This window comes from Bufo bufo, chromosome 8 (assembly GCF_905171765.1).
Source record: "Bufo bufo chromosome 8, aBufBuf1.1, whole genome shotgun sequence".
Taxonomy (NCBI): Eukaryota; Metazoa; Chordata; class Amphibia; order Anura; family Bufonidae; genus Bufo; species Bufo bufo.
Genome location: NC_053396.1, coordinates 107,829,871 through 107,846,347, shown reverse-complemented (window position 1 = coordinate 107,846,347; position 16,477 = coordinate 107,829,871). Strand labels below are relative to the sequence as shown.

Here is a 16,477-nt window from a genome sequence, read left to right as displayed (position 1 = left end):
GAGACCCCTGTGCACAGAATGAGACCGCTGCGCTGTCCCGGGACTGAGTATGACAGGAAGGAGAGATCTCTCCTCTCTCTCTAAGATGCCTGTCAATACGAACAGCCTGAGACATAGCAGAATCCAAGGAGGTAGGTCTTTCATGAAAGGCAAATGCATCTCTCAATCCCTCTGAAAGACCATAGCAAAATTGACTTCGGAGTGCAGCATCATTCCAACCCGTATCTGCTGCCCATCTCCGAAATTCTGAGCAGTATATCTCTGCGGATTGTTTACCCTGGCATAACAGACGTAGTCTAGACTCAGCCAGAGCAATACGATCCGGATCATCATATATCTGACCCAGGGCTAAAAAGAATTCATCCACTGAACGGAGGGGCCGTGCCCCCTCCGGCAGCGAAAAGGCCCAGGACTGAGCGTTACCCCTGAGCAGCGATATAATGATCCCCACCCTCCGTTCTTCATCACCAGAAGAATGGGGAAGAAGGCAAAAATGGAGTTTGCAAGCCTCTCTAAAACGCACAAAATTCTCACTACCCCCGGAGAACGTATCCGGGAGCGAGATCTTAGGCTCAGCACAAACTCCATGAACGCAAGCTGAACCGGTCACTTGAAACTGAGAAAAAGTCTTACGGAGATCAGCTACCTCCAAAGCAAGACCCTGAAGCGTTCAGCCAAAAGTGAAACCGGATCCATGCTTGAGACGGTTTTGGCGGCTGATAATGTCACGGATGGTGTACAGGAAACAAGACAATACCATATAAACAATGTAAAATCAAGGTTTGGTGGCTCTCTCACTGATAGTACTGTGGAATAGGTGCACTACCACACAGCACTCCCTGTTGCTGTTAGAAGTAAAAATTGAGTTGTAAAAAGGTTTGGCGTCACTCAATATCTGGCGTTTATACTGACAGAAAGCAAACTGTAGTTTCAAAAAGTATTATTTAATACCTCACAACATGTTGTATAAAATAAATAAAAGAATACATAAAACACACTAAAAAATACACGTATACCCTATTAGGACCACTATGTAGGTTAGTATTGATTTCTATTGTCCTTGTGAATCATACAGAGTCCATGATGGGTTATACGGTGATAACCATGGGATGAATACAGTTAGTGTTAGTATGGAAAGCACTATATCGATTGCAGGTTATCAATTGCAGGTTTACTTTACCGCTCCTAGTAGTCAAACCGTTGCTTGGCTGTGAGCCGCAGGAATCACTCCTGTTAGCCGTCCGGCTGTTTGGCTGTGAGCTGCAAGGACCTTTGGAGGCGTGGTTGACGATTCCCCTTGTAGCTGAGTATACTCTGACCTTTCAGGACCTGACGGTGGCGTCCCACGTGGTATCAGTCGGATAGGTCAGGTGACTCTTATTTCAAGCGGGGTTTTCAAATGGATATAAAGTTCATTTGTAGTTATAGTCGTCTTCCTTGTCTTGTCCCACACTGTCTGCCGACCAAAGCCAGACAGTGTGGGACAAGACAGTGTGGGACAAGACAAGGAAGACGACTATAACTACAAATGAACTTTATATCCATTTGAAAACCCCGCTTGAAATAAGAGTCACCTGACCTATCCGACTGATACCACGTGGGACGCCACCGTCAGGTCCTGAAAGGTCAGAGTATACTCAGCTACAAGGGGAATCGTCAACCACGCCTCCAAAGGTCCTTGCAGCTCACAGCCGGACGGCTAACAGGAGTGATTCCTGCGGCTCACAGCCAAGCAACGGTTTGACTACTAGGAGCGGTAAAGTAAACCTGCAATTGATAACCTGCAATCGATATAGTGCTTTCCATATTAACACTAACTGTATTCATCCCATGGTTATCACCGTATAACCCATCATGGACTCTGTATGATTCACAAGGACAATAGAAATCAATACTAGCCTACATAGTGGTCCTAATAGGGTATACGTGTATTTTTTAGTGTGTTTTATGTATTCTTTTATTTATTTTATACAACATGTTGTGAGGTATTAAATAATACTTTTTGAAACTACAGTTTGCTTTCTGTCAGTATAAACGCCAGATATTGAGTGACGCCAAACCTTTTTACAACCATATAAACAATGTCTCTCTGGATCCACAACTAAGGAACAAAGGGAGACCCCTGCAATAGACCTGCCGCTCTCCCTCACTGCTCAGCCTATGCGAACACCCCAAAGGTGGATGGGCGCATATCCACGTTCCTCGGCTATCTATTACCTGAAGACCCTACAATAGTGAGGGGACACGACCACCGGTTCCCTACACTGACACGGAGGGAGTCAGGGTCACCTGGATCCAGAAAAGAGAAAATCATAAATACATAAACAGCACTTAACTTGCAGACGACTGACGACTGAGGACTGGGAACTGGGAACTGGGAACAACATACACACACTCCAGGAAGTTGTATCAGCCGCACACTACTGCATTATGGGGAGGAATTTAAAGGGCAGCAATCAGTCCGACTGCATGACAGCTGAGATAGACTAACGAGATGAGAAACTAAACCAAAACAAAGAAATTCAAGGAGGAGGATCTGAAAAGCTCCTGTGAGCGCTTCTCAGCTGTCTGGCTGTGACAAAGGGAGGGAAACAGAACACAGCAAAGCAAACAAAACAACTGGGAGGCTGCTGTGAGAGCAGGACAGAAGGGGGCTTCCAATAGCAAGGAAATCAGGCAAATCTGCTTTAGAAGATATATTAGTAAGTGTAACATCTTCCTACTTTCTTTACAGTTTTAATAAGTGCTAACAGAGTGGCCAACGCCCTGAACTTTACATTTGGTGTAGTCGAAAGGATGACTTCAAATATGATGAGAAAAGGAGCAACTTGCCAAAATGTAATGGAAGACAAATATGTATTTACGGAACAAAACTCACAGCACACGGATCACATAATGTATTGGGGCAGGTATATAGATGACGTTCTGATGTTCTGGAACGGCACTATATCACAATTTGAAAAATTCACCAAGGCCCTCAATGAAAATGACGTAGGGCTACAATTCACAGCGGAGATTCATGAGAAAAGCCTTAACTTTCTAGATCTAAAGATTAATATAGAAAGTAATGGAGAAGTGACCACCGAAATATATAGGAAGGCAACAGCAACGAACAGCCTCCTCCACTGGGAGAACTGTCACCCAAAAGCCCTCAAGAAACGCATACCTGTAGCTCAATACCTGAGAGCAAAAAGAAATAGTACCAATGAGCTAGCCTTCGAAGAGGAATGTAAAATACTATACCAGAGGTTTCTAGCTAGGGGGTACCCTAGAAAGATACTATATAGAGCCTATAGCAGAGTTAAAAAGATGGAGAGAGATAGCTTGTTCAAGAGGAAGGAACCAAAAAATGAAAAAATAATACGCTGTATAGGTACCTTTGACTACCAACATCAGAAAGTCTATGGGATTCTCAAAAGATATTGGCATATATTAAGATCAGATAAAGATCTAAAAGAAGTACTACCCAGTAGCCCATCAGTGACCTACAGGATGGGAAAAAACCTAAAAGACATCATGGTATACAGTCACTTTGAAAAAAAGACATGCACAAAAAATTGGTTATCCACACAGGGGTCGTACCCATGTGGAGGATGTGTATTTTGTAAGTACATGGTGCCAAAAAAGGAGTTTATAAATCCCCATGATGGGAAAAAATATACCATCAAACAATACATCAACTGTAAAACTACCGGGGTAGTCTATGCAATACAATGCAAGTGTCCAAAAATCTATGTAGGAAAAACTATACAGAGAAGGAGAATTTCCAAACATCTAAGTATCCTCAACACCGATGATGACACACCCCTAGTAAGACACATCAATAAATATGATAAAGGTAATCCAACAGATTTAGAAATCTGGGGAATACAGAAGGTCAAGCTAGGCCCCAGACAGGGAGATGTAGATAATAAACTGCAACAGGAGGTTGCCAAGTGGATATACTGGTTAAAATCCCTGTCACCGATTGGAATAAATGAAGGGTTTACCTTCTCACCATTTCTATAGAACAATGTAACAGTAAAAAGAAAAAAGAAAAAGGAAAGAAAAGAAATAAGAATATAAGAGTTACTTTAACAGAATAAATAATAACAGAATATAGACATGAAAAGAATAGATGTAGGAAAGACCATCCTGAAAATACACAATCGAAAGTAAGAACTAGGATAAAAAATAAAAATACTCACCAAGACGAGTGATGAGAGTGTCCATCCTATGGGGCGCGACGTCTACCATGGTGGGGGCGGTTGGAGAGGGGGAGTTCAAATGTATCAATCAGAGATCTGGAAATAACAAAAAGAAAAGTATAATGAACTTAAAATATTGAAGATAAATTAAAACTATAATATACTCAATGGGGTCACCTATTGAAAAGATAAAAAATTGATGCCAGACAAGGAAATCTCTCAACAAGTGAAAAATAAGCCCTCATATATATAGATACACTATGGGAGAAAGTAATTATGATTGATAAGAGAAAACTGAAAATGAACATAAAAGACGCCAAGCCATAGAATGGATTTATTCAAAAACTATACAATAATGCCGGCACCATGAAGAATCGGTGCAGGCAGGAAATGTACAGGATGAATACACAAGAATCACTAAGCAAATCAGTGATTTAAAAAGAATGGGGTACATATACCTTGGTGGATGATACAAAGAAAGAAACCCAGTAAAGGGATTAAAGTTCTTGCGCCTGCGCCAGTGTAAACCCAGGATATAGTGGGGATAAGGAGCGAGGAAAAAGTTACAAAGTGTACGCGCATGCGCGAGATATGTGGAGTAAGCATCGCAAAGTTATAGATGACGACAAATGAACGCCTAAGTCCGTGCGCATGCGCGAATTTACCAAAGACATCGCGAGAATGCGAATAGGAAGTACGAGGAAGATCAGATAATTCCAGGCGCATGCGCGAAGTTTTGAAGCCGCGTCGCACCATTATGAGTCATCAAACCTTGACGACTGGTGACCAATCAGGAAATAGAAGGCGCGGCAATAGGAAAAAAGGAAAGATGACGTATTGGAATATCACTGGTGCACAAGAACACGTGATCCAACACGAGTCTTCAAGAGATGGTCTCCGCCCCTAACACGCATACCTGCATTATCCCCTGAAGACACTGGTTACACAGCGAAACATGTCGGGATGCAGGGTATCTGAGTGTTAAGTTTTAGACAGTGAGAAGCGGGTAAAGCTCAAATATACGAGCGGATGTATAAAGAGACATAGTCGGCAGTAGATATAGGAATAATACAGGCCAACAATATTAGCTGATAGGAAATAAGAGGCGCATATAAGCAGCAGAGGCTGTGACAACAACGACTGGCAACACAGTAAAGATTACATCATTGACCCTAGAGGTCAGGGTAATGATCTATAATATAGGAGCGCCCCCCAAAAAATTATACAGGTGATGGAAGGAGGAACCTTGATAAACTAATAGGCCAGAAATAACTGCATATATATAAAAAATATTAAATAATATAAAGAATAAGACTGAGCGAGCCCGCACCACTGATAGTTTTAAAGAATCTACAGAGAATATATGTTTATATAAAGGCAATAAAGGACAAACCGTATTAAATAAAATAATAAAAGCAAAGTTTTAAACTAAAAAACAGTACTTGATCCAAAAACGTAATTAGGTCCTTAGTGATCACCAGTTAGTAATCTAAAAAAGTAAAACGTTGACATGTACTGTGAGGTGAAATGTAATAAAGTTGTAAATAATGAGATGTATGCCAGCACAAGAGCCGGGGACAGTGTAACGGCCTCGTGCCAGCGTCTGGGGTATCCCTTGCCCCTTAGGAGGTTTCTACTAAATATGTCCCTCTTATAGAGCAAGTAAACGTGACGCCAGTTGCAGTTAAGCAACGGGAACATAGAGTCCCCTTTGTAGATGGTATTGATGGTACCTAAGGTAGGATTGCAAGAGTGGTGTAATGTCTCTGTAAGTGTTGTATGCACGTGTCACTGTGCTCCTACCTGGATATCGGTGGATCCCAGACGTGGTTTAGTCGAAGCAATGCAAAAAGGGTAGTTGAACTTGGATGGTGTAGAAGGTGGGATAAATGGAGTCCAGACTTTGTAGTAACGTTGAACAATTGCTTTTACTTGGCATAAACGGTAATCCAAACAGTTTCCAAACGGTTTCTCGGTCATCAGCAGGTATTAGCTTTACTTTGGCAGGCAAACACTTCTGCAACAATCTCAGGTCTGCTATGCATCAACTCTCTTGGCTCTGCTATGCTAGGCTGGATAAACTATGAACTTTCCTCTTCTGCTGGAACTTAAGTTAGCTGTAGTCTGTCTTTTACTTTATCCTAGGAACTTCTTGTCCTGCCTTTAGAGTACCTCAAGCTTCGGCTCAGCTTGGATGGAGGCATTGCCAGCCCAGGAGGGGACAGGCAACCATGTAGACTTCAGAGGCTAGGCCTCTAGGCCTCTGGGCCTAGCAGAGCAGGAAGTGCTCTGTTAGCCAACACACAACCTCTCCCTAAGGAGGGGGGGGGGGGACTAGACACTGACTTGGGGCTCTTTCACACTTGCGTTGTTCTGTTCCGGCATAGAGTTCCGTCGTCGGGGCTCTATGCCGGAAGAATCCTGATCAGGATTATCCCCATGCATTCTGAATGGAGATAAATCCATTCAGGATGCATCAGGATGCATCAGGATGTCTTCAGTTCCGGAACGGAACGTTTTTTGGCCGGAGAAAATACTGCAGCATGCTGCGCTTTTTGCTCCGGTCAAAAATCCTGAACACTTGCCGCAAGGCCGGATCCGGAATTAATGCCTATTGAAAGGCGTTTAGCTTTTTCTGAATGGTTACCATGGCTGCCAGGACGCTAAAGTCCTGGTTGCCATGGTAAAGTGTAGTGGGGAGCGGGGGAGCAGTATACTTACCGTCCGTGCGGCTCCCGGGGCGCTTCAGAGTGACGTCAGGGCGCCCCACGCGCATGGATGACGTGTTGCATGGATCATGTCATCCATGCGCATGGGGCGCTCTGACGCCATTCTGGAGCGCCCCGGGAGCCGCATGGACTGTAAGTATACTGCTCCCCCGCTCCCCACTACTACTATGGCAACCAGGACTTTAATAGCGTCCTGGGTGCCATAGTAACCCTGAACGCATTTTGAAGACGGATCCGTCTTCAAATGCTTTCAGTTCACTTGCGGTGTTACGGATCCGGCGGGCACTTCCGGCAAATGGAGTACACCACGGATCCGGACAACGCAAGTGTGAAAGAGGCCTTACTGACTAACTAACTAACCCCTCGCTCTCTAGAGAGGGCTTGAAGGAACTAGATGGTTCCTCTCCAGACAACTATCTCTGCCATTGTTTTGCTGCCATCGGCTGGTAGGCCAGGTACATTACATGTAATGCAACAGTTATAGGAATAAATATGCACATTATTAGGAGATGACATGAGGTACATTAGGAGGTATAAATTAGCACATAGGAAAGTGGAGCAAGGTGCCGATGGCACTCCAGGACATTACAACAGCATGATCTCAGCACAAGCAACGGTTTATAGCACAGAGTCAGTCTAAGTCCCCAAGTATAAAGGGCACCTGGTGTAATAGCTGTTTCCTAAACTAAATTGAGTTGCATTACTGTGCCTTTGCACCTAACAAGGGGTAGTGTTTGCCTCGGATCAATAGGGAATCCATGAACAACCGCGTGAGATCCGTTGATCATAGTGACACAGATGGTGAGTGGAGCTTCTTCTGAGGTAGAAAGTGAACGCAGCATAGTGCTCGAGTAATATTGTAAAGTAAGTGTCAGTTAATCAATTGTTCTGGACACTTCATAAACAGCCCCGAGTATTAACCTGTTACTGAAAGGTATATTGTGCAGTGTGTACCGTGAGAGACTACGTATGAGAAAGAGAGAGACTACCCTCACACAGGTATGTGGCTAAAGACAGGGTTAACCTCATAAGGACCCGTGCCGTACATGTACGGCGCTGGTGCCCGTGACTTAAGGACCAGAGCCGTACATGTACAGCGTGCTGATCGGATGGGTGCAGGAGCTGCGCCCGCCCAATCAGCGGCAGGGGTCCGGCAGTCACTGATAGCTGGACCCATGCTCTATGCGTTGGCATTGGTGAAAACACAGATGCCGGCGCATTAACCATAGATGTGCCGTGGTCAGCACTGACCGCGGCACGTGTGATCTATGTGGAGGGAGGGAGCTGCCATCAGGTCCCCGCGCTGCTGTGACGGGGACCCGATGGCAGGGAAAGCAGCCAGATGCCTTCCTTACGCATCGTAGCTGCCTTCCCTGACAGCCTGTGAGATCCAGACCCCTAGATCTCACAGGCAAGCAGGCTGTAAGTGTTACACTGGTAATACACTTACGGCCAATGCATGACAATACAGAAGTATTCAAACAAAATCTAATTTCACAGCTCACGATCCTCGTTCACTCTGCACGAAAAGGGATGATCCCCACGTCAAAGTCCAATAGATAATCCCAGCAGACGTTCTATTTTTCAATTCCTTAATTTGTGCTGTCATTTTGTACTTTTTATGAAATAAAGAATATAACGAATTGAAAAATAGAACATCTGTTAGGATTATTTATTGGAATACAGAAGTATTGTCATAGGCGTGTGCAGCCTATTGCATTAGGGTGTGCACCCTAAAGCACAAACACACACACCCCGCGCACGTGTGTATGTATATATATACAGTATATATTATATACATACACACAGGCCGGGCCTCACCCTAGCGTTGGCATGACTCCGCCTCTGCGCCTAGGAACAATATTTAGGGGGGGGGGGGGGCACATAAGATACCACAGTCAAAAATGGGGGGCACTAATAATTTTCACCACTTAATCATACTACTGAAAAAAACAAAATAAGTATATATAAATAAGATTACAAAATACGAGAGTATTGCGGTATGCAGGGATACCTTTTTATTGTACTATCCTAATAAAAAGACAAGCTTTCAAGAGTTTTCCTTTCTTCCTCGGTATTGCTTCAGACCTGAGAAAGAGAGAAACACTCTCCAAAACTTTTCTTTAGAGTTTAGCAGTTTCAGCACTATAATAAAATAATTTACTTAAAAAAGAAGCTATTCAGTCGCCTGCTGTGCCGTCCTCTGCTTGCTTCCGCGGATCTTCTCCTGCTTTCAGTCTCTCCTCAGTGCACAGGTGCACTGTTATGGGGATCTGTGGATGACACACTGTTATGGGGGATCTGTGGATGACACACTGTTATGGGGGATCTGTGGATGACACACTGTTATGGGGCATCTGTGGATGACACACTGTTATGGGGGCATCTGTGGATGACACACTGTTATGGGGGCATCTGTGGATGACACACTGTTATGGGGGCATCTGTGGATGACACACTGTTATGGGGGCATCTGTGGATGACACACTGTTGTGGGGGCATCTGTGGATGACACACTGTTATGGGGGCATCTGTGGATGACACACTGTTATGGGGGACCTGTGGATTACATATGACTGAGGAGGGCTATCAAGGGATATTATACAGGGGGTAATATAACTGAGGGGTATCAGGGTAAATTATACAGGGGGTAATATAACCAAGGAGTATCAGGGTACATTATACAGGGGTAATATAACTGAGGAGGGCTATCAAGGACATTATACAGGGGTGATATAAGTTATATTACCCCTGTATAATGTCCCCTGATAGCCCTCCTCAATTATGTTACCCCTGTATAATAATGTCCCCTGATACCCCTTAGTTATATTATCCCTGTATAATAATGTCCCTTGATACCCCTTAGTTATATTACCCTGTATAATAATATACACTGATACCCCTTAGTCATATTACCCCGCCCTGTATAATTTAACCTGATACCCCTCAGTTATATTATATAACTGAGGGGTATCAGGGTACATTATACAGGGGTAATATAACTGAGGAGGGCTATCAGGGACATACTACAGGGGTGAGGGGTAAGATAAGTTATATTACCCCTGTATAATGTCTGATAGTAGCCTAGCCCTCCTCAGTTATATTACCCCTCATGTACCCTGATACCCCTAGTTATATTACCCCCTGTATAATATACCCTGATACCCCTCAGATATATTATATAACTGGGGGGTATCAGGGTAATACAGGGGACAACAGAGGAGGCGTAGCACTGTGGGACAGGGGGTTACAAAGGTACATACTTCTTTTTTTATATGCCCCCCGCCCTCACCCCCACCTCACCTCACCTCACCAACTTGCAGGCGCGCTAGGTACACACAGATGCAGCGTGACGAGACGTCACTTTACGTCACGTCAACTCAGCCTGCGCCGCACAGCACGCACCGTACGGCTCCCTCTCTGCCTCCGCTGGGTCCAGGACTCCACCCCCTATGTGAATACTAGCCAGCATAACAGACAGGGGAATCAGCGGGGGGCAGTGAGCACGGAGGTGACCCCGTGCGCACGCCTATGAGTATTGTCATGCATTGTGAAGGGGATCAGACCCCAAAAAGTTGAAGTCCCCGAGTGGGACAAAAAGTATAGTTAAAAATAAGTTTAAAAAATTAAGTTTTACAAAAAAAATGTAAAGGTTTTAAGTAAAAAAAAAAAAAAAAAAAGCGCCTTTTTCCCCAAACAAAGTATTATTTTTTTTTTTTAAATAGGGGGAAAAAAAATGTAGACATATTAGGTATCTCTGAGTCTGTATTTTTTTTTGTTTCAAAAATGTTTTTGTGTTAAATGTAAAAAAAAAAAAAAAAAGTAGACATATTAGGTATCGCCGCGTCCATAACAACCTGCTCTATAAAAATACCACATGATCTAACCCCTCAGGTGAACACCGTAAAAAATTCTAAACGGTGTAAAAAAAGCAATTCTTTGTCACCTTACATCACAAAATGTGTAATACCAAGCGATCAAAAAGTCCTATGCACCCCAAAATAGTGGCAATCAAACCATCATCTCATACTGAAAAAAATGGTTTATTATGTAAAACTGAAACAAACAACCAAAAATATTTGTTATTGTCACGTCCGTAACAACCTGCTCTATAAAAATACCACATGATTTAACCTGTCAGATGCACATTGTAAATAACAAAAATAAAAACGGTGCCAAAACAGCAAATTTTTTGTTACCTTGTGTAGTATAGAGCAACCAAAAATCATATATACACTAAAATAGTACCAACAAAATTGCCACATTATCCCGAAGTTTCCAAAATGGGGTCATTTTTTGAACTTTCTACTCTAGGGGTGCATCAGGGGGTCTTCAAATGTGACATGGCAACTTTAAATTATCCCAGTGAAATCTGCCCTCCAAAAGCCATATGGAGTTCCTTTCCTTCTGCGCCCTGTCGTGTGACCGTACAGCAGTTTACGACCACACATGGGATGTTTCTGTAAACTACAGAATCAGGGTAATAAATATTGAGTTTTGTTAGCGGAAAACAATTGATTAAAATGGAAAATCTGCCAAAAAAGTGAAATTCTGAAATGTCATCTCCATATTCCTTTAATTCTTGTGGAACACATAAAGGGTTAACAAAGTTTGTAAAATCAGTTTTGAATACCTTTAGGGTTAATTCAGGATTGTTTGCTGAATTTGACTTTCTGCTGTTCTAAGTTGTATTCATTGTTTAGTGCAGGTTTCTCAGTAAGGTCTTATCTTACTGCAATATCCTCTCTTCTCCGTGTGCTCATGTCCTACACTTTGCACTTCTACTTCTGCACTTTTGCTTCTGCCCAGCCCATTAGTTTGTGTCTGTCACGTGGCTGTGATGTCACCTAAGGTCCTTTCAGCTCTAAGAATCAGACAGCGCAGGGTAAACACTCAGGAAATAACTCAGAGGATTGCTGGAAGGAATGAAGGAGACTATGCTTTCATCTGACGAGCACACAGACTTGTAATCTGCGGTATTTTGTATCCTACTTATATAATATTTGGTCATATACATTCTGCCGCCATATAAAGAGCCATCATGTTCAATTTTCTCAGGTCTAGAAAGGAGAAGGAGAAGGCGCTGCGTCATAAAGTTCAGGAAGTTATAAGAGCAAATAAGCCAGAAAAACTCCGTATGTTATTGTCTGAGGGGAAAGCTCAGAAACTTATCAGGAAAACTGGTGGGCTTGTGCTACACAGATGTCTGTTTTCTGCTATAAATTTTAGTCATTTTCAGTGTATTGAAGAATTGTTAAAAGCTGGAGTCAAACCATGTTATGAGCGTAGGCGTAACGCTGTAATTCACACCATTTTTAAAGAGCAGGTCAGCGTCCTCAGGCTGCTGTTGGAATATGGAGCAAATCCTGATGTCGACCTCGACATGACTCAACCTTTATACTATGCAGCAAGTTTTGCAGATCTGACTTGTTTTCGAATGTTACTACTTTTTGGCGCTGACCCAGATTACAACTGTTCACACCCTGAATTCTTAAGCAGTGCTCCAGATGTTTCGTCAATATTAGGGATGTGTCTTGCCAACAACTATGAGGTCCAATTTGTGAAACTGCTCATTCAGTTTGGGGCTAATATGTACTTACCTGATATACAGAGAACCCGGATCCAAGTTGATAATGATGCAGCAAAACTTCTGGACAGAGAAATAGGTAAAGACATCTTCTTCTTCTGAGCATTGAATATGTGAAGTCCTGTATTTATTTCCTATAAATATCACCTTGATCTATTCTTACCATTTCATTCTTTGGGTGCCAATCTCTTAAATAATCAAAATCTTTCCTACAAAAGCACAAACTCTGCAAGCTCCTTGATTTTGGGCTCTAAGACGGAAACAATTACACTATACTGCACGCCTGGACAATTTCCCTAGAATGTAAAAAGAGTATAGGAGCTTAAGGAGAAATAAAAAAATCTATAATCTCAATACATACACAATAAAACCGTTTAGGGTGCTTTCAATTAGGTTGCCACAATATGGATTATTGCCTATTTCTATGATTACGTAACTTACTTTGAGCTCATTTTTATTTCTTTGGACTAGTTATGATTTTTATCCAGCATTTATAGATTGTATTACTGGCTGGTATTGTCAACCTACAATCTCATCCTCATGTGTACTATGGTTTTATCTTCTACAGTTCATCCAAGATCCCTGATGTCCCAGTGTCGTATCACTATAAGAAGGCTAATGAAACAAGTGGGGAAACTTGGTCTCATTGATCAGCTAGAAGTCCCTTATGTACTACTGAGATACTTACAGTACCACGATGAGCTGGATTACAAAGAGAAGCTGCCACGACATTATCAAGCAAGATATCCGGTAGTTATCAAAGCGGAAATCCAGTTTTAGGGACATTTAGGGTCTGGGTATTTATAGATGTTCTCTTAAAACAGTGACTGTCTCACCCTGCTATTGATTAACCCTTTCATGACTGAGCCCACAAAAGGCCTGAATGTCCAGGCAACTTTTTGTGATTTTGTGCACGTGGTGGTTTACTAACTCTAGCTTTTTTATTTGTTTGACTACCAAAATAATTTTTGCAATTTTTCTTTTTTACTTGACACTTAGGACTTTTTATTAGAATGTTTTTATAGGTTTAATTTGGAGGCAAACAGCTAATTATTAAAAAGTAATTTTTTTTATATTATAGCTTTTTATTTCTTAATATTAAAAAGGACACAAAAATGAATTATTGCAATGGGTTCCTTATTTTGTGACGATCATTTTCATATATAACATGTATAGGTTTGAGCGAACAGGGCAGCTATGGTGACAGTTTCTGGACTGTATTTAAAAAAAATATATATTTGTATCTTTAATTATTTTTGTTTACTTATTTTTGTCACATAATATGTACTCGCAGAAGGTTATTAAAAGATCTCTGGAGGACAATGACTTTTTTTTTACTTTTTTTTTCACTGTTTCCACTGTAACTGGGGCATCCACAAGAGCCCCAATTATAGGGGAAAACAGTTCCCTTTGGAGGCATTGTACACAGGCAGAGCTGATCAGGGTCTCTTTAGACCCTGCGGCTCTGCTCCTGTCCCTGCCCCAGACACCCTCTGCGGTCATGTGACCACAGGGACTAACAAAGGAAGCGGCTCTGCCTCTTCCTGCTCTCACCCCTGCGCTCATGCAGCGCTGTCCTACCAGCACAAGAGGTGTGTCTCACAGCTGGGACCCAACCTGCTCCTGCTAGATTGCAGGATGCCATAGATATTTAGAGCATAGCTTTAGGATACTCCATAAATGTCTGCTAGGTGGGAGTCCCACATCTGGAACCACATGGAAAAATAAAGGTGCCCTAATGCGCAATCTGCCAGGTCAGTTAGCCCCTGTAAGACAGAGGTTGATTAGGGCAAAGTTATGGACATATTGTGAATATAACAAATGTTATTAGTTAGAAAAACACTTTAACCCCTTCCGGGCAGCCCACGTCCCATCTGCACATGCCCCGTGCAGATAGCACGTATATAAACGTTCAGGTATCGCTTTATTCCCAGGGCTGATCAGTGAAAGTGTTTTTCTAACTAATAACATTTGTCACATCCACAATATGTCCATAGCTTTATTCTAATCAATCTCTGTCTGAAGACAGGGGCTAGCTGACCTGGCAGATTGGGCATTAGGGCACCTTTATTCTTCCATGTGGTCCCAGATGTGGGACCCCCACCTAGCAGACATCTATGGAGTATCCTGTAGCTATGCTCTAAATGTCTCTGGCATCCTTTGATATGTTAACTACTGTGATCATGAACTCTAAGCAGTGTATTGAATTATGGTAGGACAGCACCATACATTTGCCATTCATTTTCATAAAAAATTGCATATACCATGGTTGTATAAATTTCATTGTTTTTGCCTACATTTGTATTTCAAAGCAATTAAGTGCTCTTGAGGCCAATTTATATCAGCCAAATTTATGCTGCAAGGGCGCTCTTATGGTATGCATTTGTATAATTATAGCGTACAGGCATGGAGTTAGAAATGTTAGAAGTAATAAAAGCATAGATTTTCTGTAATAGAAGATAACATGCTTCTCACTCCACATCAGTCTATATATCTGATAGTATTAGTTGTAGCATTTCTCACTTGTTTTACTTTCTTTTCCTCTTCCAATTATCATCACAAAAATAAATGTCTGCTTTTGCTCTTCTACAGGTATTCCATTGTCGGGGCTATCTTTTATGAAACCAATGAGATCAGGAAATGTCCAGTAACCTCCCAGAGTGAACATTCTGAAAGGAGGGGATGATGAGGGTGATTTTGTTACTAAAGAATCGATAACCTACTGTGATAACTAGTGTTGATCGAGCACCAAAGTGCTCGGGTGCTTGAGTAGAACACTTTGGGATGCTCGGGTGCTTGGCAGAGCACCCAAACACAATGGAAGTCAATGGGAGAACCCGAGCATTAAACCAGGAACCCCCTGCTCTGAAGAGGGGACAGTGTCTGGTTAACAGAAAATTTTCAGAAATTGATGGAAACACCACTGAAATGGTTCGGGAACAGCATGGGGAGGATGTCTGGATGCATCTTTGACTCCCAGGTCGCTGCTGTGAACGATGTTGTCCGAGTAGTACGCCACTTTTACAGACTGACAATTATACGCACCAAACCCAAGATAAAATCGATTTTAGAGGAAAAATTGTTAGGAGACATTCTTTCCTGTATATTTACTTGTATATAAAGTGCAAGTGCTGCCAAAAATTACAAGGAAGAGGCACTCCGATACAACCTGTATATCACATAAAGGAGGGCCTCATTCACATTGTGGTACAATTGTTCAGGTAGTGGGACTCCTACACTCATAAAGCCTATGCACTAAGTGAAAGGGCTGCCCGAAATTACAAGGAAACGGCACTCCAAAACACCCTTTGTTACACATAAAGAGGGCATCATACACACCCTTGAAAAATTATGATTGGTGGCTTACTGGTGACCCTCAAAAACATTAGGAGCAAGTGCCTGCTGGTGACCATCTAAAACATTAGGGGCGAGGTCCTGCTGTCAAACTGACCCTCTAAAACATTAGGGGTGAAGGCCTGCTGCTTAGCTGACCCTCTAAAACATTAGGGGCGAGGGCCTGCTGCTGAGCTGACCATCTAAAAAATTAGGGGTGAGGGCCTGCTGCTGAGCTGACCCTCTAAAATATTAGGCGTGAGGGTCTGCTGCTGAGCTGACCCTCTAAACCATAAGGGATGAGGGTATGCTGCTGAGCTGACCCTCTAAAACAGTATGGGCAAGGGCCTGCTGGTGACCCTCTAAAACATTAGGAGCGAGGGCAGCCTAATAAGCATGTTAATACCGTATGATGGAGGAGGAGGACTAGAAAAGGAAGATTGAACCATATCCCTTTTTTTGTGGTGGAAGGAATGCATGGGAATACAGTGTGTTCAATACTCCATTGTATTCGCAAATAAATTAAAGTGCGTTTTTCAAGTGGATCGCACTGCTCCAGAGCAAACAGAAAATCCTCCTTTCCGAATCAAGCAGATATCACTGGATATGGGAAAGCATTTAGGTCACATAGATCCACTTTC

General features: G+C 42.5%; 1 protein-coding gene across 2 annotated transcripts in view; it reads left to right on the top strand.

Moving 5' to 3' along the window:
- The first annotated feature begins 11,787 nt into the window (after positions 1 to 11,787).
- The window catches only part of LOC120977729 (ankyrin repeat and SOCS box protein 12-like), a 147,713-nt gene continuing 143,023 nt past the window's right edge, over positions 11,788 to 16,477 (top strand). Inside the window, exons 1-3 of one of the 2 annotated variants that reach the window (XM_040405805.1) lie at positions 11,788 to 12,582; positions 13,072 to 13,253; positions 15,096 to 15,215. In XM_040405805.1, coding sequence (XP_040261739.1) covers positions 11,958 to 12,582; positions 13,072 to 13,253; positions 15,096 to 15,125 — 837 coding nt within the window. In that variant the 5' untranslated portion in view covers positions 11,788 to 11,957 and the 3' untranslated portion in view covers positions 15,126 to 15,215. Of the gene's footprint in view, positions 12,583 to 13,071; positions 13,254 to 15,095; positions 15,216 to 16,477 lie in introns of those variants that run through there. The other variant, XM_040405804.1, reaches the window with a different exon arrangement.